The 20,691-nt window shown below is 33.3% G+C and overlaps 3 protein-coding genes across 3 annotated transcripts in view; 1 reads left to right on the plus strand and 2 right to left on the minus strand.

Moving 5' to 3' along the window:
* LOC123664524 (protein Wnt-4-like) overlaps positions 1 to 6,027 on the plus strand; it is a 102,362-nt gene extending 96,335 nt beyond the window's left edge. The window contains exons 4-9 of the mRNA XM_045599061.1: positions 407 to 564; positions 1,828 to 1,935; positions 3,362 to 3,512; positions 3,886 to 3,893; positions 4,711 to 4,838; positions 5,826 to 6,027. Of these exons, the coding sequence (XP_045455017.1) occupies positions 407 to 564; positions 1,828 to 1,935; positions 3,362 to 3,512; positions 3,886 to 3,893; positions 4,711 to 4,838; positions 5,826 to 6,027 (755 nt within the window). The remainder of the gene's footprint in view (positions 1 to 406; positions 565 to 1,827; positions 1,936 to 3,361; positions 3,513 to 3,885; positions 3,894 to 4,710; positions 4,839 to 5,825) is intronic.
* A 3,557-nt stretch (positions 6,028 to 9,584) lies between these two features.
* LOC123664425 (chitin deacetylase 8-like) lies at positions 9,585 to 12,077 on the minus strand. The gene is made up of 6 exons (XM_045598968.1): positions 11,910 to 12,077; positions 11,447 to 11,759; positions 11,104 to 11,371; positions 10,846 to 11,032; positions 10,538 to 10,675; positions 9,585 to 9,701 (listed from the first exon to the last, which is right to left on the minus strand). The coding sequence occupies exons 1-6, from the start codon at positions 12,075 to 12,077 to the stop codon at positions 9,627 to 9,629; spliced, it is 1,149 nt and encodes a 382-aa protein (XP_045454924.1). The 3' UTR covers positions 9,585 to 9,626.
* A 4,335-nt stretch (positions 12,078 to 16,412) lies between these two features.
* Positions 16,413 to 20,459, minus strand: LOC123664700 (chitin deacetylase 8-like). The gene is made up of 6 exons (XM_045599205.1): positions 20,269 to 20,459; positions 19,728 to 20,043; positions 19,060 to 19,327; positions 18,796 to 18,982; positions 17,261 to 17,398; positions 16,413 to 16,581 (listed from the first exon to the last, which is right to left on the minus strand). Exons 1-6 carry the CDS (start codon positions 20,434 to 20,436, stop codon positions 16,507 to 16,509), a joined length of 1,152 nt encoding a protein of 383 aa, XP_045455161.1. The 5' UTR covers positions 20,437 to 20,459; the 3' UTR covers positions 16,413 to 16,506.
* Positions 20,460 to 20,691: the final 232 nt, after the last annotated feature.

Here is a 20,691-nt window from a genome sequence, read left to right on the forward strand (position 1 = left end):
TAAAAAGTTATTATGGAAATTTTGTTTGAATTATATGACAAGACTTGTAATGTTCAGGTTTTTACTATTTTCCAATTACAACAATCTTTAAATAAGACGATCTGCATCATACGCCTTTATAGTTACTGTTCGGTTCCTTAATGTTTTATAGCCTATAAACTCCCTTGAAACGTTGACAATCAAACAACCGACTCCATATTATTACACAGATTTAGGTATCATGTAAAGATTATATATCAGATAATTTGATGAAGATAAATAAGGCTATCTTAAAAAAAAACTATCCCGATACTTATTGCTACTGTAACATGATACAGCAACAAAAATATCTTACAAAATATCACGTTCAGATTATGTCCTATAAGATGGTCCGTAATTGGTAAACGACAAAATAATATCATTACAGAATCCCGCGAATCTGCATTCGTTCATGCGCTGTCCGCTGCAGCATTGGCTCATGCGGTTGCGCGTGCTTGCAGTCGCGGGGAACTAAACGAGTGTTCTTGTGACGCGCGCGTGAGGAAACGCACTCCGAGACACTGGCAGTGGGGAGGTTGCTCTGAGGTATGTTTAAGTATCCATATATGTAGAAGACCTCCAGCTCGCTGGATCGTTGTATATAGTATATAGTTGGGAGATCACTCTGAGGTATCTTCAATTATCCAGATATGTATCTTCTATAAGTCTTTCAGTCCGCTGGACAGACAGGCTATGCAAGATTGCTGACGAAGGCTGGTGGAGGATCGTGGAAAACCGGGATGTCTGGTGTAAGCTTGGGGAGGCCTATGTCCAGTAGTGGAATGCGATAGGCTGAAGTGCAAGTGCATGTCGAAGTATATGGGTAACTACCTGTGCCCTGTGGTTTTACCATAATTTTCGATACCACGGGAGTTTTAGTAGAGAGGTAGTAATTGTAATCAGGGTTTATAACTAAGAACAAAGTATTTTGCATCGCGCATGGTGAAGTAGTTCTTGCTATTTTTTCTTAATAACAAAAAATATTTTTTTTCTATTTATGTAGTTAATATTAGTCTAGGAAATAACAAATGTTTTGTTTTTTATAAGATAAAATAGATTAAAATCATCGTCTGTATGAATCGTAATTATTATATTAATTATTCAAAACAAGTTTCTTGCAAAATGCACAACCAAAAAATATTATAAGTATAGATGATTTGCTCGCAAACGAAAAAAGCCGAATTCAATTACATCGATAAGTATTACAACATAAGTAGACGAAAAAAATTAACAAACACTAGTCGTTACTACGATTTTCGAAGGTTCCCCTCGATTTCTCTGGGATGCCATCATCAGATCCTATTTTCTTTATCATGGTACCGCCCTTGGGTTATTTCTTTTCCAACAAAAAAATACACACACATACGTATACACAATATATAAACCCCTGTTACAAATCTTAATTCTATCTTATTCTAATTTCTAGACGACGCGTTGGCGCAGCGGTCATAGCACTGGCTGTTGCGCTGGCGGTCGCGGGTTCGATTCCCGCTTACGACAGACATTTGTATCGACCATATAGATGTTAGTCGTAGTCTGGGCGTTGTGTTTGTGTATTGTGTGTGTTTCCAGACTCCCAACAGGAGAAAATCCTACTGGGAGATCCGTTGAGTGTAAAGCGTTTATTATTGATTGTTATTAATTGTCTGGAAAATATCACTGACTATGTGAGTGCTATTATTACTTATTACGATTAATAACATAAAAATAAAGCTATAAATGAGATTAATCATGACCTTGATCTTTTGCTAGACGCTTGATAAATTTTAACTTAACGATAAAACTAATGATAAATAATTTGATTTCTAGGATATAAAATATGGCGAAAAGTACAGTCGTGACTTTATTGATGTCAAAGAAGATAAAGAAAGCGATGAAGGAATTATGAATTTACATAATAATGAAGCTGGACGCAGGGTTTGTATAATAAACCATTTGTTACTAGAGTAGGTAATTAAATAAACACATAAGTGCACACAATTTTAGATTAATGGGATTTTTTGTTATAAACGTCAAAATAACATTACGTAAATTTTTATTTTGAACGTTTTGACGTTATTTTTTTTTAATTTATAGTATCTTCCTCAGTTATCGAGACCATATCACGTTTTTAAAAATGTTCGATGGCTATCAGTGAATCTGATACTCTAAAACGGTCCGATACTTTTTGGCATTGCAATTTTTTAATTATTAATTGTTTATAACGTATCATTAAGGTATCATAAAAATTACAGAGATAATCGATGCGGTGTCTTTGTTGACATAATTGTTTTTTTTTGTTCGTCATATTATCTGGTCTCATTATTGGTAAACTAGCTTCTGTTTTCGGTTTTGACAATGAAAATTCATTGTCAACTTATATAAATAATGTATCAAAGAAATTTGTAGTTTCTATATATTACGATCTTTTATTTTTACAATATAGTACACACATATAAATATTTTTATGTAACTAAAAAACTTTTTTCTAAAATTATAACCATTAACCCTTACTTAGTAATTCATATAAATAAGTTAATGAGATCTGGTCGAATATTAACAAAATCTGATCAATTAAGTCTAACATAAATATTGGACATATATAATGTCAATGATACATAAAAGACTTGGTAGGTTGGTACACCCGAAGTATAATTGAAGTAGTAATTGAAGTACGGTATCCAGATTTAATTTTTTTTGTGGATCAACGTTATATATATTAGTAGCTAGTTGATAGAATTAATTGGTATTTTATTCTTGTGACTATTTGTTGCTGTTTGTGAACGTTGTTTATGGCATTATACAGACATAATACAAAAAACAGTTTATAGCAAGAAATATTGTGACAAGACAGTTCATAATCTTCAGCTCTTAAAATAAACCTGGTTCCTTTAAGTATCTATTAGAAATTTAGACTAGAATTTAGCATTTTAAAAATGATATTGTACTTATTTATGGTAGATACTTAGATAGATAGTATTCTTTATTGTGCACTATAATTATGTACAAAGAGATGTAAATGATATAAAAAGGTTGTACAAAGGCAATATTGTTGCTGATGAGCGATTTCTTCCAGATAGCTTTTGGGCACACGATACGATATAGTAGCAGCGGTTAGGAAGTGTATAATATAGTGAAACAAAACAAGATTAATAATAGTGTTTAATATAATATACTTATTTAACAACAATATAATTGTAAATAAAAAATATATATACGCACATACACACTGTATATATATTTCCGTACTTCCTAACTGCTTTTATATGCCCTGTCCAGTACCCAAGTATTTTAGCGATAAGATCGCCTTTGTACATCTTCCTCTAACCGTCCATTTATTTTTTACGTTGGATGTATGCCCCAGGCGGTACGTGGTCGCATGCAGCGTGTATGCAAGTGTCACGGCATGTCTGGTTCTTGTTCTGTTCGCGTGTGCTGGCGACGTCTGCCGCAATTGCGCGTCGTAGGTGACGCACTTGCCACTCGATATGAGGGCGCTTCACATGTTAAGGTTAGTAAGTTATTTATTACGTGTTCGTTTGTTTTTTTTAAATAACTAAGTCGGCAAAAAAAATTACAACTCACCTGACCATAGGCGGGTACCTGTGCCTACAGACGCCTGTAATAAAGCATCGTAAGCGCGTCGCTGACTCTAATCCCAATCCTCCCCAGGAGTACTGGAAACCTTACTCACCATAGCAATACACATTACTCGAGAGCAGTATTATTTAGCTGTGATCTTATGTAAGGTTGAGGTACTATCTCAGTCCGTCTGCTCCGTATCTTCTCTAGTTTTGCTGCTCCAGATTTTGACCAAGATATGGTCCTGCTGAGTTCAACCTTAATAAATCCTTGACGTCGCAAAAGCCATTGTAACGGGTGCCTAAGGAGCTACCGTACAAATCAAACTGTCGACAGTGTGTCGCCATATTAACATATTTACAGTTTATTAATTAAATAACTTAGTGTTGGTAATAGTCTACATAATTATATAGGGGCAGCTTAATGCTATGCTTACTTTAAGTATAAATATGCTACTTTAAGTATAATATAATGCTTATGTAGAAAATGAACAAATGTTTTTTAAATAAGCAAACGTCATCCTAGATTGCCGTCTATTAGGTAAGGTTTTGGTCAACCTATAAACTAAAATATAATTTAAAAATATATTTCTCTCTAGTTTTTTAGACTATCAAAAATTAATACCTTAGTAATATTTTTGCAAAGTTTTGGGTAGATTAAACAAGTTTTTTAAAAGAATTGTCGTTACAATAGTGTCATCATAAACTGAAAATAAAGATAAATTCTTAAAAAAAAATCTAATAAACTATGAAATATAATGAATATAATAAATTCTTCAAAAGAAATAAAAGTTCAAAAAAAATTATCAGAAAAAAAATTGTTATGACCACATTAATTAACTTTTCGTTGACTCGTTTATAATATGATTATATTTTCTAATATAACATATGTACTGTTTTCTAATGTTTACGCGAATTTTACTCATTTAATGAAACAACTTTTTTCGGATTTTATCGCGGTTTATTATTATCTTTTGATTCCCGACGTTTCGGATACTTTACAGCAACCATGGAGTCCCCCCGTGACCATGGTTGCTGTAAAGTATCCGAAACGTCGGGAATCAAAAGATAATAATAAACCGCGATAAAATCCGAAAAAAGTTGTTTCATTAAATAACATATGTACTTTCAGATTGTAGAAAGGAAAAGAGGCAAAAATATAAGAAAGTTACGACCCATACACGCCGATATCAAGAAACCAAACAAAACTGATCTGGTTTACCTCGAGGATTCCCCTGATTATTGTGAACCAAATGATGAGTGAGTACAATATGTCATATTTAAAACACTTTCTGATATAACTTTTAGCATTTTTTTAAATGTAACCCATGTTCTTTACTACATTTTAGACTAACTACATAGCTTATTTTTGTTTTTTCTTTGTCTCATGATGCCATTTTACAGACAGACGAAGAAATTTTTACTATGCCTTCAAGGATGAACGTTTTTATATTCAAAATCCAAGCCGATATCGATTTCTCATTAATCGATTGTACCATATATTTTAATTGCTCATTTTACAAGGCTGGATTGATCACGTCCACTCTCTGAACGATTACGAACTCCTTGGAATGTTTCTACGGGGAAAACTGATGAGAAAGTTAGCGGCTTCGTTTTTAGGTTTAAACATTATTAGTTTCTCAGATGTCTTCCCTGGAAACCAATCTACAAAAAAATCACACATCTGTTTTGCTTTAGCAAAACATTTTATAATTGTTACACACAACGATTTATTCGATTAACTCGATGATCACCGTCGCAGTTATGTTTACAGAATATTTCTGTAATATCTGAGGACCATAGATTACCAACTAATAAATATCAGAATATTCAAATAGAAATATTAACTTAAAATTAAGTGATTTACGATAGTTTTAAGCTATCGTACAAATAGTTACTTTTTATCCGTTGCAAAACGTAACAATCTCAATATTGGTAAATTGTTAAAAAAACTCACTTTTTAACCAGCGATATATTTTGATTCCTCAAGTTAAATTTATTTATTAATTAATTGATAGCTAATCAGAGGAAACACAATAGTGCTTTTTACTATCATCTTTTATTCTAATTATGACAAAGCTATTGCAAGCTTCTTAAAAGTTTGGGCGATGTTCAAGATTAGTTATGTGAATAGTCTTGGAAAAGTTCACGGTGATACCAATATATCCTTAGAGAAATTAATGTTTTTTTCTATCTATTAAAATTATTGACTGTTTTTTTTATTATTATTAAAATTGTCTTTCTCAGCCTCGGTATACTTGGAACGAGAGGAAGAACATGTAACAGAACATCTGCAGGATTGGACGGATGTCGACTTTTGTGTTGCGGACGAGGTTATCAAACAAGGGTTAGAGACCACGAGGAGAAATGCAGGTGTCGTTTTGTATGGTGTTGTAGAGTCCATTGCGAGATATGTCGGTCGAAACGAGACCATCACGTCTGTAATTAAAGACTAATTATGTGATAGTTACTGTGACAAATATGAGGCAAGACTTGATCTGCGACATGAAGATAGAAGGACTGGAATGTTTTTGCGATATCAAAATTTTCAGATTCGAAACGAAAATGTATTTACGATTTTTTAATTATTAATATATTTAGCGTTTTAACTTTTTTTTTGAAAAAGATATTTATATCATTCAAAGATATAATTATTCTAAATTGACGCTAAATATATTAAAATGTATTTTTGGATTATAGAACCGATAGTATTGTCTACGATATCCTTTTAATTGTAAGCTCTTTAGAATGAATGTGGCCTAGTTTGAGTATTTAAGTTTAACAATGTAACTAAAATCCATTTGAAACTGGTACTTACTTAGCATATAATATAGAACTAACTGATACATTATCGCTTATTTGATAAATAAATACTCCATTACTGTATTTAAAAGGAAGTTATTATTAATTAGCATTACAGTGCAATTGTTGATAATTTACTAATACAAAATAATCGTATTATTTTTTAATGCGATTAAACCAATTGCAAAATTAGCATCGGACTGATATATTTAATTATTTATAATTTTAATTGTTTTCTGATCGTAAGCTTTAAAATTTTTTACAGTATTAACGAGTAATTTATTTTATTTTACGTTTTTATATTGTATAAAGTTGTAAATAGTAATTTTGTTATAGGTTATTTTAGTTGCTAGTACAAACTGTTAAGATTAATCAAAGAGGTGTTCTTTTCATTATTATATAATTATGTACATGAATGTAATATTTTGTATTGTGAAAGTAACTTCTGACATTGATTATTGGTTTGGTGCAAGCAAATATTCTTGAAATTCATCTTCACTTGCCTTTGTCGTAAGGATTACCTTTGTCATAAACAATCATCTGTAAATAGTGATTATACATTAAAAATCACTAAATGTACTTATTAGGGTTATATTATTTTACGTTCTACCTCAAATATGGAATCTTTTTGATTAGCTTTATCAATAAGCGAAGGGAGGCGTAAGATTCGGGAAGTCTTCTAGAATAATTTGTTGGTGTAAATAAATCTTAATATTGATACTAAGTTAGTAATTTATTGTATTAGATTGTGATAGCTTTATATATGCTAAAATATAACCTGTCGAAACATGTAGTATTTCGTAATTTATAAAATTTTCCGATTATATAGATTGTAGATTTTTCCACTGTAAATAGTCCATAGTAGTAATAATTTCGAGGAACTTTGGAGGATTATTACTTGATAGTCACTGATCTTTTAATATAACATTGTTATTAACGTTTAGGTTAGGGGGCTTTTGATAAGAGAGAACAATTTAAGCTCAGAATTATAACTGACTAGCATTTTCGTACGATTTTACTCGAAAGTATTACAGAAGTGCGAATTTTTTGAAAAATAATGGTAAACAATGCACATTATTTCCACCTACACGTTATTAAACTTACTAAAAAAAATGTTATTTTAAAATATGAAGCCGATCTAGGCTTACAGCCTTAAATTATTTTCTTTCGAATCCACCTGACTCTGAAAAAGTGGGCTATTTTTAATTAAAATATGTTTTTGCGACTAATAATAATTAAACGACCTTATATCAAAACTTCAGTCAATGAATTGTAATTCACAAACACATTTAAAAATTAGAATGTAAGAGGCCTCTGTATCGAGGTCTATACCAAATGTTAATTTTTAAAAGTTAGTATAATTTGTGTACAGTTGGCATCATTTTCAGAAATTTACAGTTACATAAAAACATCTTTTCTGTGAATGTATGTCTGTTGTCTTATTTATCTCATCGTAATAAGCTGTTGACTGTTGGTACACGTGAGCGCGATATTAGAATTGATACCTCTAGCATAATCTCTTTGCATATGGAATAGTTACTATTTGATGTAAATTACATAAATAAATGTATCATAAAACTTATTTCTTTCATTTTACCACTTTGTTTTACAACTTTTATTGATCGATGTATATATTTATTTCAAATAGGTAGGAAATTTTAATTCAATATTTGAAACAAGACTTATTGAATTATTAGTGATTTCAATACTTCACCGGATACCACAGGGCTCACAATTGAGCCTTTGTTGTTCTTAGCGTTTATAAACGATATTGTGACATCGATTAGGAATAGTAAATATGCATTTTTACCGATGATGAGATATCTACAGAACGACAGAATTCAATGTGGTATGTTTAATTATTATTATTATAAATAGTCAATTTTGTAGGTATTGTTAAATGGTGCGACGTCAACGAGAAGTGACAATATAATGCGGGCATTTCAGAAGGTCGTAAGAAGAAAAAACCACCTGCCACTTGGTTTTTGATCTGTGACAGTTTAAACACAGTTTCCATAAATTAAAATTTTGGAATTGATGAAAAACTGTGTAGAACTTAACTTTGGAAACTTTGAGGTTTCATATTAATAACATCGTTACGAAGACCGCATTGTTTTTTTCTTAGAAAGAACACGAAAGGTTTTCATCACACTACTAAAATACTTTTATTATATGTCGAAGTATTAAGCGCCTGATACAAAAATGTTACTCGCCACCGTTCGTCGTAAGAGTAGGAGGTAAATTACAAATTTGTGTTGGTGGTCATGTTTTGCCTAACAGTAATTGTCTCTTTTAGCCTACGTGGAACAGGATTAAGAAGTTGTTAAAGAACTGAGGTAGGGCACAGTAGGAAATATGCTACTGAAATCCGGGGGTCGACTGGGGAAGTACCTCGACCTTACATAAGATCACAGCTTAATAACACTGCTTTCAAGAAGTGTTGTGGTCCTGAGGTTACCAAAGCTCCTGGGGGGATTGGGGTAGGATAGACAATGTATTTGCGATACTTCTGGTGTAACAGGTGACTTTGTCGACCTACTTTATAATATTATACCACATAGCTTTTCACTGGGTATACAGATTTAGATGATTCCTGTTTTAATTAAAAGCTAATGCTTGTCTTGTAGTCACATTTAATCTGAATCAACTTCTACTATAGAAGACGAGTAAATTTGTTTAGGTCAAATAGCAGTTAAATTATGTAATTGATAAAGAAAAAGATTATCATGTATCGATAATGCACTTAATATGTGCCAATTTTTGGATTATAGGATCGATAGTACTTTAAGCTATAACATTATTTGTTTATAATAATTTATTATTAACTAGCTGTGGCCGCGGCTTCGTCTGCGTAGAATTTAATTAAAAAAAATTGTTCAGTTCCCAGAGTTATAAAATAAACAAATTTATAAAAAAAGTAGCCTGAATTACTCCTCACTACATCAGTTATCTGCCAGTGAAAGTCCCGGTCCAGCCGTTTCAGAGAATAGCCGGAATGAACAGACAGACAGACAGACAGACAAAAATGTTATTTTGGTATATGTACCATGTACCTATACATCCATATGCATTTAGTAAGAAGCGGGGGCAGGGCGAAATTTTTATTACAAACAGACACTAACATAATTTTGGTATTTAAAATTGTTAAAAGAATTTAAATACATTCGAAAGTTTACTTAATTGATTGAAAAAATAAAAACTCAATAATGTATAAAAAAACTTTATCTAAAAATATTTCATAGCTTGTTATAGTCCAAGAGGGTTATTGACCCACGGGTACTCATTCGGACATTCATTACAAATCTGCAAGTAGTATATCATCTGAAATAAATGAAAATTATTACTTAATTAAGTAATGTGTTTATACTCGTATAGCTACACTTTTTTATTTTCGGTACGTAATCTGTGTGTATGAGTTGATATGATATAGATTTATTCATTTTTGATTAAAGTATAAAAAATAATATGATACGGTAATGGTTGTGCAATTTTATTTAACGTAACATAATATTTTATTAATATTGAGATGAGGCATAGCAGAAAATATCTTGCTCAAAATCTGGTGCAGCCCGACAGAAAAACTTCGACCTTACAGAGGATTATAGCTAAATAAAACTGCTTTCAAGCAGTGTTGTTTTCCCGAGGTGAGTAAGATCACTAGAGCTCCTGGAGGGGGTTGGGGGTAGTATCGGCAACGCGTTTGCGATGCTCCTGGTGTTGCAGGTCGCTATTAGGTTCGGTAATAGCTTACCATCAGGTGAACCGTACGCATGTTGTGCCGACCTAGTTCATCATTATCATTACAGCCTATACAGTCCACTGCTGGACATAGGCCTCCACAAGTTTACGCCAAAAATAACGTGAACTCATGTGTTTTGCCCATAGTCACCACGCTGGGCAGGCGGGTTGGTGACCGCAGTACTGGCTTTGTCGCACCGAAGACGCTGCTGCCCGTCTTCGGCCTGTGTATTTCAAAGCCAGCAGTTGGATGGTTATCCCGCCACCGGTCGGCTTCTTAAGTTCCAAGGTGGTCGTGGAACCTTGTTATCCCTTAGTCGCCTCTTACGACACCCACGGGAAGAGAGGGGGTGGCTAAATTCTTTAGTGCCGTAGCCACACAGCCGACCTAGTTGTATAAAAAAAAAAATGAAGAAAACCTCTGTGTGATTAGCTGTGATCGCATTGCAGGAACTGGGTCTACACTGAGTTGGAGTCCATTGTCTACAATCTTTAGTGATATATTCGTTCAAAGGAATGGGATCTTTTACCCAGTCTATGACTTCGTTGGCAGTTACCTGAAATGTAATTTCATTAATATAAAAGACACAATGTCCGCCATTATATATACAAACATTAACGTACGTGTAAAATTATTGTGCAATTTTTTTAAGTGTGATAAGTGTTTGTTTTTAGTATCAAATGTTTTTATGTAATAGGCTAATAAAATTTAAAAATTCATAGTTACCATGAAAACATCGTTAAGATGGTTAATCGTATCCAAAAATCGTATAAATGCTGCTCTTAAAGCAGGATTTACAGCAATGTACCACTCATGAACATAGAATCCAAACGGAGCACGATTATTGGAATAATGTCTTTCGAAGTTGCTAAGAATAAATGAAAACCACCCCTCTTCATCATCACGATCTGGACTGAATAAAACATATATGTGAATTGTTATTTGTAGATGATTATAAATTATAGTCACTATGTTAATATTTACATGTAATAGCAAGTGTCAGCTGTTGAGCACGGAACTCCTTGTAGATCACGCCAAGAAATCATGGGAAGAATCCAGGGGCCAGGAAGAGATGCAGTGGGACAAGGAGGAACAACACAATCTTGGATGGATTTATAATCAAGAGTATAAGGCCACAGACCGGGGTTAATAAAATTAATAGTGGGCCAACTTAAATCGTATGTAAGACCAGCATTCGTCATCATCTGATACGTCGAATTACCAGACATTTGAAAAAATGGACTCCTCAACCCTAAAAAAATACATGCGTTTAGATATTTTTTATGGAGATTTGTAAAATTCTTAAAAAAGTAAATACAAAAATTACCATGAATACTGTCTATAGAAATATTTGCAAAATGAGCTATTTGTATTTTCTGATCTCCAAATTCTCGCATTAAAGTTTCATTTGAAGCATCTCTCCAGTATTCTTGGTTAGCTTCGTGTGAAATGGAGTGCAGAGCGATTTCGTAACCTTGATTGTAAAGCTCGTTGACCAGGGTATAGTCAGTGTATTCATGACTCACAAAAAATGTAACTCCAGCCTTGCAGCCGTTACTATTTAATCTGTTGTAAACGAGCGATCTGTAGCTGAACATGTTATTGACGTTGACCGCATCATCGAAAGTTAGAATGACAAACTGGAAGTGAGACAGTAAAATAAACATGATACGCAGAATAACTAGCGTAGGAATAATAAATGTAAGAGGTAGGAAAATTATATTCTTGTGTATCTGACAATAGAGATATTTAACTTAAACCTATAAAACAAAATCTAATTATGTTCATACCTGTGGGGTATCCCTTGGTGCCAACCCACCTGGTATGTTCACGGAGGAACACCTGCACGTTGGCAATTGACATTCAGTTTCGTTACATGGCTTAGCCAATGGAAGATCTGCTGCGACGCAAGAGAGGGTGGCAAAAGTCAAACAAATGGTAAATGTGTAAAGTTTCATATTAGAATGTGAGCTTGACAGTTTTTATGTAAAGGACTACGTATTTTTTATCGTATTTATATGCATGACTTTATCTATTGAGTATACTTTATCTTGATATCAAGACAAAAAATTAAACAATATAATTTAAACCTTAAAATCGTATAAAAATACAAATAATGACCTTTATTTCTATGAACCTACGATTTCACTTAGGGTTTGGAAAAAAACATTTTTCAATAAAGATATATACAAACTTTCAGCACTTAGTAGATAATAAAATATATGCACGTAAGCAAGATTACAAAAACTGCATGACATACTTACGCTGTATTATTAATCATGTATAATTTATAGATAGAATAGGGTTCTTTTATAAGGCATATTAGACTATTATCAAGGTCTCAGTAGGTCCAAGTCCAATGAATTTTACCTTGTTTCACAACATCCAGCCATTATTTACCAGGACACTCTGAGGGTCTAGTTTCAGGTTCAAATATACACAGGTCATCAAAAAAATCGACCCACGCACTTTTTGTTTAATATTTATCGATTGTTTCACAGATAAGCTGTTTCACACGTTTGTTTTTTATTTTGAGGGTCGGTTACGATGTTTGGCATCTTATTTGTCGTAAATCTTATTGAACTTGAAGGTACTTAACCATTTCTTATACAGAAACACTGTTGAGTACTGATTTGATGGTTTTACATCGTAACAAATTGGAATCGTTCTTTGAGTCCGGAAGAGCCCTTTGTAGGGATTACTTGTTAATAACGTTAAGTTTATTTACTGTGGCTGTATTTTGATTCATTTTGACTAAAAATAATGAACACTACAGAAGCTGAGGCGGCCCAAGTTGTGGCTTTGCTGCAACAAGGCATAAGTCAACGTATCGTGGCCAGGAGGTTAAATCTGAGCCGTTCTGCAGTTCGGCGAGTTTACCAAAGGTTTCTGGAGACTGGGCAGTATCGAAGAAGGTCTGGATCTGGAATACATAGAGTGACAACTCAAAGAGATGACCGCTTTATAGTGTTATCAGCTCTACGGAATCGACACCTATCTGGTGTTGATCTCCAGCGACGCTTACACGAAGATCGGGGGGTGGCTATAAGTGACAGTACTGTAAGAAGGAGACTTCGTGAGCAGAATTTAAGACCACATAAGCCAGCAACAGGACCACATAAGCCAGCAACAGGACCACAATTGACCACAGCTCATCGACAAGCCAGACTTCAATTCGCACGTAATCATATCAACTGGACCATAGGCCAATGGGAGTCAGTTCTTTTTAGTGATGAGAGTCGAATGACTTTACACGGTTCTGATGGACGCCGTAATGTCATGCGATGGCCAGGTGAACGTTATACCCAGTGTTGCATAAGGGAAACTGTCAGTTATGGTGGGGGCTCTGTAATGTTTTGGGGTGGAATATCTTTGACTGGACGGACGGAGCTGGTTTTCATACGAAGAGGTGCTTTAACTGCTGCACGCTATATCACAGAGATCTTAGAAGACCATGTGATGCCTTATGCCGGCTATATTGGAGAAAACTTTGAATTAATGCATGATAATGCACGACCACACGTAGCGCGCATCACCACCGATTACCTTCAAGAGGTTGGCATTCGGGTAATGTCCTGGCCAGCAAGAAGCCCCGATCTCAATCCTATAGAGCATATGTGGGACACCCTAAAACAAAAGGTTAGAGCCCGTAATCCAGTCCCTACAACATTAGGAGACCTGGAAACCGCCATTAGGGAAGAATGGAACCGAATCCCTCAAGAGACCATTAAAATCTTGATAAGGTCATTAAAACGGCGGATGCAGGCCGTCATTCGAGCAAGAGGAGGGAATACGCAATATTAAATTGCAACAATTGTATGCATACCATTTAAGACTAAAAAACTAGAGCGTATTAAAAATTAATCAAAAAATCGTGTAAAATTAAAGATTCTGATTTTTAAATCAAAATCTTAAAAAAAAAACATTTTGATGTTTTAATTGTGATTAAATTGTTGTAAATAAACAAGTTCAATAAAACATTATTCAGTACTAAAAAGTTTTGTTGTGATTTGTTTAAAAAAAACGTGATTATCGGTAAAAACGCAGGTGGGCCGATTTTTTTGATGACCAGTTTATTAAGGAATTGTATTCGGTCTGCTCCGCTAATTACAAATCAACTGCTCATATTAATAATATATAAGTAATTATAATATATAAGTAATATAGGTTTTTTATTTACAAAAAATATAGTTTCTCAGAATGAAACCGTGATTCGCATAACATTTTGAGCAATGGACTTTAAAATTTAATTAAGAGTCAAATATTATGCTATTGTCATTGATATTGTAGCATTTTTGCAATTATTTGTATTTATTAAAAAATTATTACACACAAAATAGATACAATTAAGAACCACTCAATACAAAACAAATAAGATAACAACGGCCTTATCATTTATAGCGATTTTACAGGCAACCTTCAATGGTAGTAGTTTAGGAAAAAGTGCCGGGAAATAATGAAAGATTATTGAAGATATGTAAACCATACCATATAATACATCATGTTTTTTTTGTTGTTAAAAAACCTCAATGCATCGCGTTGCATTTGCATCGGATTAACCTACAAAATTATCTAGGAAAATTTGTATGTAAATAAAATTATAAGCTCATTCAATAGTTTTCATAAATTTAAGATCTTCTGCACATACATAAAAGAAGGTCGTTTACATTAATATTAAATATAAAGGTCTAAAATGGTATCCCAGTGGGATACCTGTGTTTGTAAGATAACTCGGAGCAAGTCTTTAGACATACTGCTAACAAGCTCGACTCCAGTTATTTTTGCACAAAAGTAGCCATTTTAACTGAAAATTACAACAATGAATTACATACTATGTTGAAGTTATTTAACTTTAAAAATCGAAAACCAATTTAATTAGTATATTTGTTTAATTCTTTAAAAAAACTTACGTTGTCTAAGAAAAGTGGAGATAAAATTAGAAAGTGTTGTTCAAGGACACTTTTATTACAGTTTATATTGAAAAATATACATAATTGGCAAAGATTTTTTTTTAATTAATACTTAATTAGTCTTGTCGGCTGCTATTCCTCATTCCGAGAATTAAAATCCACAATTGCTAATAATTTTCCGATAAAATCTTAATTAAATAGTTATCTTATTCAGTTCTTATCTAATAGCAATTTTATCAATTACTATCTTTTATCCGTGACATGTATGGCACAAATTTTGGAATCAATTATAACCTTTATTTAGTCATTACATCAGTCAGCTCCAACGTATGACTGTAGTTTACTCCTTCAGATCGACTGTCTAAATAGGCACAAAAAGGGCTTACTAGTCTAAGAAAAAGATTAATACCATATCAAATGGTAAATAAACGAATCAAATAACGTCATTTATCGACCGATCGATGGAGTCTCATATGAAAATCGATTCTTAAGGTGTAAACTTCAATTTATTTATTTATTTATTCAGAAAACCAACAGCTTCTTATATACTATTCTTATCATAAAGCATATACCAAATAATATAGCCAATAACAGGTTTCCCTAAAGTTAACAAATTGGTACTATGGAGATATCGTTGACAAAAAAGAAAACAACAGTCACAATCAGTACATTCTAATACACAAAAAATGCTTATAAGAGAATTTAGAATAAACTCCAACAACCGCATACTAATATTATGTACATGAAATCGATGTATGTATATAAATACTAGCAGACTCGGCAAACGTTGTCTTGCCGCTAAACGCTATTTAAAAATAGAGGTTGGTGGTAGAAGGATGAAAATTTAGGATTACGTATTTTTCAACGCCAAATCATAATAAAATAAAAAATAAATAATGTATCTAAAAATTAAAAAAAAAAACTTTTAGGAGTGGACTACCCTTAATATTTAGGGGGATGAAAAAGACCTACCCAATATGCACACAGAATTTCATGAGAATCGATCAAGCCGTTTCGGAGGAGTTTAACTACACACACCGCGACTCGAGAATTTTATATATTAGATTTTTATAAGCTTACTTAGATCTACTGCAATAACGACTTTGAAATTTAAAGAAAAAGTATACTGCAGTTTTAATTTCGTGAATGAGTGAAGTAATTTGTATCTTTTTAGTATCTTTAGAGAATTAATAAATCACCATGTTTTGTAAGTAGTGTTGCGACTGCGAATACCTACACTTCAGACGAAGAGTGTTGAATCTCCATATACTCGTACTTAACATAAAAGCTAAATTATTGATTCTTATTTATCTTATTATGCAAAAATGCATAAAGTTATTTTTTATTTGAACTTTTTTTTGAATGTTAAAATGAAACAAAAGATTTATGATTTGGTCGCTTTATTCACAACGGTTTTGATATAAATATATGATATATAAAATATCAATATAGATAATATATGGCCGTTTCTTTAAATTTACAAACCAAGCGGGTTGTCGAGCCACGGATAATTGCGAGGACATCTGTTGCAGACCCTCATATAATATGATACCTGGAACAAAAAGGTTTTGAATGGTTAAGGTTTTAAAACTACTCTAAAAACAAACGATATTTTTAAAGTACAAAAACATAGTCTAGTTTATTAGTTAGGGCCTGGGGGACTGTTTTACCTCCTGCAGATAAAACTTATCAGTAAATTATGTTCGATATAAAATTATTGTACTGTGTGGCTACGGTACTAAAGAATATAGCCACCCCCTCTCTTCCCGTGGGTGTCGTAAGAGGCGACTAAGTGATAACACAGTTCCACTACCACCTTGGAACTTAAAAAGCCGACCGATGGCGGTATAACCATCCAATCGCTGGCTTAGAAATACACAGGCCGAAGACGGGCAGCGTCTTCGGTGTGACAAAGCCAACCCTGCTGCGGTCGCCAACCCGCCTGCCCAGCGTGATGACTATGGGCAACACACAAGAGTTTACGCCATTTTTGGCGCGATCTTGTGGCCTATGAAGCGATGAAGTGATGAAATAAATACTTATATTACACTCAGACTCGAGGTGGGAATCGAACCCACAACCACCGGAGCAGAAAGCACTGCAAACTGCGCCAACGGGCTAGTCAAATATAGTTAAAAATCACAATCACAATCACATTATTGCTACTATAAGCAGATTATCAAAATTGTGATAATTATTGGTAGTTTTACAGCCCATCATTTTATACTTACAGAGTTATGTTGACCTTCGAGTGGACCACAGTTAGCAAGCCTACAGGGAGATGGAGGGTTTACCCTGCAGGGCTGTCTCACATATTCGTCGATTGGAACAGGGTTTTGTACCCAATCGATCACGTCATTAGCATTTACCTGAAAATTTGAAATGAAAATAAAGATGTTCAGGAATTAATATTTAAATAAAGATTTCTTTTGTGATATAATTAGGACATAATTGATTATACACAGTAGACATTGAATTAGAAGTCATTTGCCTAAGCTAGGAGCCGTTGATTATATGCTCTTACTGTAGAATACAATTAATAATATAAAAAAAATTTATGTAGTGTCATGGGACACCAGGAAGGAACGAACAACACGATTTGAAAAAAAAAAGTTAAATTTTATATATGTTGCAGTCAAAACTCTTAACCAGTCAAAAGCACTATTGACTAGCAAAATCAGTCAGAAGTACTTTTGACCGTTTGCTTTAGTCAATAATACTTTTGACTAAAATAACAGTTAAAAGTACTTTTGCCCAATGGAGCTGGTTAAAAATACTTTTGACTAAATGATTCCGTCAAAAGTGGTTTTGACTGGTTGTATCAGTCAAAACTCTTAAAAAGTTAAGGTGGTCGATAAAAATAACGACAAACGCACATATAAACTTTTATATTATTCATTATTAGTGGAGAACGTACTGATATTAGAACAAAAATGAGTGACTACGAAAAGAAAGAAGGCTTTTTGCAAAGAATTTTAGCGATGGAAGATATGAAAGATAGTCATTGATGACAAAAGAAAAATGAAAAAATTGCAATGGATGTGGAAGACGCGAAATTTAATGAAAAGGAAACATCATTACAGTACAGTAGACTACAACGCTTTAACACATTGAAGTTTGTGGTATAAAAAAATTAGTTACAAACACAGAACCTGTAAAATATTTTTCCCGGCTGAGGAAATCTATGACATTATTGATGCTGCTCATATTTCTATAGGGCATGGTGGTCGCGATAGACTTAAGAATGAAACGGCAAAAAAGTACGCTAATGTTACAAAAGAAATGATTAATATATATTTATCAATGTGCGAAGTATGCCAAAGGAAGAAAAGCAAGAAAAGGATGGGTCAGGTTTAGAAACCGATCCTGCACACTGAAATGAACAGCCGCTGCCAAGTCGATCTGATTGACATGCAGTCGCAAGAAGATCGTGGGCATAAATTTATTATGGTTTATCAGGATCATTTGACCAAATTTATTCACATCTAACGAGTTAATAGTGCTTTTGACTGACGCTTTTTTGCAGTTAAAAATACTTTTGACGGAGAGCGTCAGTCAAAAGTATTTTTGACCGCGAAATTGCAGTCAAAAGTACTAATAACCAATAATTTTCAGTCAAAACCACTTTTGACCAACTTGTCTAGTCAAAAGTACTTTTGACTGATTTCGCTAGTCAATAGTACTTTTGACTGGTTAAGAGTTCTGACTGCAACATATATATTTTCTAGTTATTTTTTTTATTTACAAAAGTCAAATATGATCTTACCATGAATACGTCATTAAGATTGTTCAGCATATCCAAGAATCGGATGAACGCCCTATGCACTGCAACATTGCGTGAGATGAACCATTCGTGAACGTAAAAACCGAAAGGAGCACGGTTATTGTTATAGTGCCTTTCGAAGTTCATGAGAATAAATCTAAACCATCCATCTTCGTCATCTAAATTGGGTCTTAAAAAAAACAAGGCAGGAATGTTAAAAAAATAAAGGATATACAAGAAAGAAAGCCATAGTTAATAAATATTTACCTGTAGAAGCAAGCGTCTACAAAAGAGCATGCGACACCTTCCAAATCCTGCCAAGTGATTATAGGTAAAACCCAAGGACCAGGAATGGACGCAGTGGGGCATGATGGTATAAAGCAATCTTGAATAGATTGATAGTGCAGAGTATAAGGCCATAATCCTGGGTCGCGGTGTGCCATCGTCGGCCAACTTAAGTCATAACGGAGATTTGCTTCAGCCATCATTTCGAATGTCGCATTTCCAGCCATTTGGAGGAAAGGACTGCGAACACCTATAAAAGATTATTAGTAATCTATACATCTATCATTACAATGATTTAGGTAACCCTAACTTAATTGCAATAACATATTTTAATATTTTTCTTACAAATTCTAATTATGCCAAAGTTATTGTCGATAAAATTCATTCAGTAGTATTGGCATGATATATGATTCAGACCGATGAATAAAACGAAAACTCAAATATGATTTCAGTAGACTTTCTAACAAAATTATAAAGTACGAGTACTAATGTTTAATGTGATGATTGGATTTGTTATAGTTTTATCATAAATATCGATATACATAGATTTATCTTTCGTTTATTATAATGTCTCGATGTGAGAGCAACAGTTACCTAGTACTATAATTGGAACTTTCACTTATTTATAAAAATTATTAAAAAGTGATTACCATTAATTCTATTAATAGGGATGTTTGCGAAATGCGCCATTTGACTTTTCTGATCACTAAATTCTTTCATCAAGGTTTCAGTGGAAGCTTCTCTCCAGTATGTTTGATTAGATACATGTGTTATAGAGTGCAAAGCGATTTCAAATCCTTGGTTGTAAAGTTCATTGACTCCGTTGTATTCTGTGTATTCATGGCTTACGAAAAATGTCGTTCCAATTGGACAGTTGTTTAGTTTATTTCTTCTATTGTAGATGGTAGAGCGATAAGTTTCTAAATTTTGTGAGTTAACGGCATCATCAAAAGTTAGGATCACGAACTAAATAGAAAAAATATCATAAGTATGGCTAAGTAGTTAGTTTATTTACTTAAAGCCGTAACATATACCAATAATTATGTTTACAATCTAGTATATCAAAGGTGATATGAAAGCAAAAGGTTTTTTCTTCTTAATATTTTCTCCACGACTACAGCTCTCCCTTTAATTTGTCTTTACATATTGAAAGAAGAATTCACGTAACTCTAGAACCAGTAATTTACTAACCTGTGGAGTATTTCTCTTGTCTAATCCTCCAGGTATATCGGTAGATGAACACCTGCAGGTTGGTAGTTGACATGCTTCTGGATCACACTCTTGTGCGGCATCCTGTTGACACTCAACCAAAGTGAAAGCGCCCAGCGCAAACAAAACCACAATGGAAGCAAGCCTCATGTTGACTTTCTTGGTATGGTATTGGAAATGTGCCATCCATAATAATATTGCGTCTTTATATATATATTTTTATATTTCCTATCAATTTTATCTACTTTATCTTAATCTGTTGCTTTTAATATTAATGCATTTATTTCAATAATTCATTTTTAAGGTTCCGTACCGTAAAAGGAAGAAACAGAACCCTTATAGGATCACTTTGTTGTTCGTCTGTCTGTCTAGACCCTTTTTCTCATGAACGCATGAAGGTATTAA

Source organism: Melitaea cinxia, chromosome 22 (assembly GCF_905220565.1).
Source record: "Melitaea cinxia chromosome 22, ilMelCinx1.1, whole genome shotgun sequence".
NCBI classification, from domain to species: Eukaryota; Metazoa; Arthropoda; class Insecta; order Lepidoptera; family Nymphalidae; genus Melitaea; species Melitaea cinxia.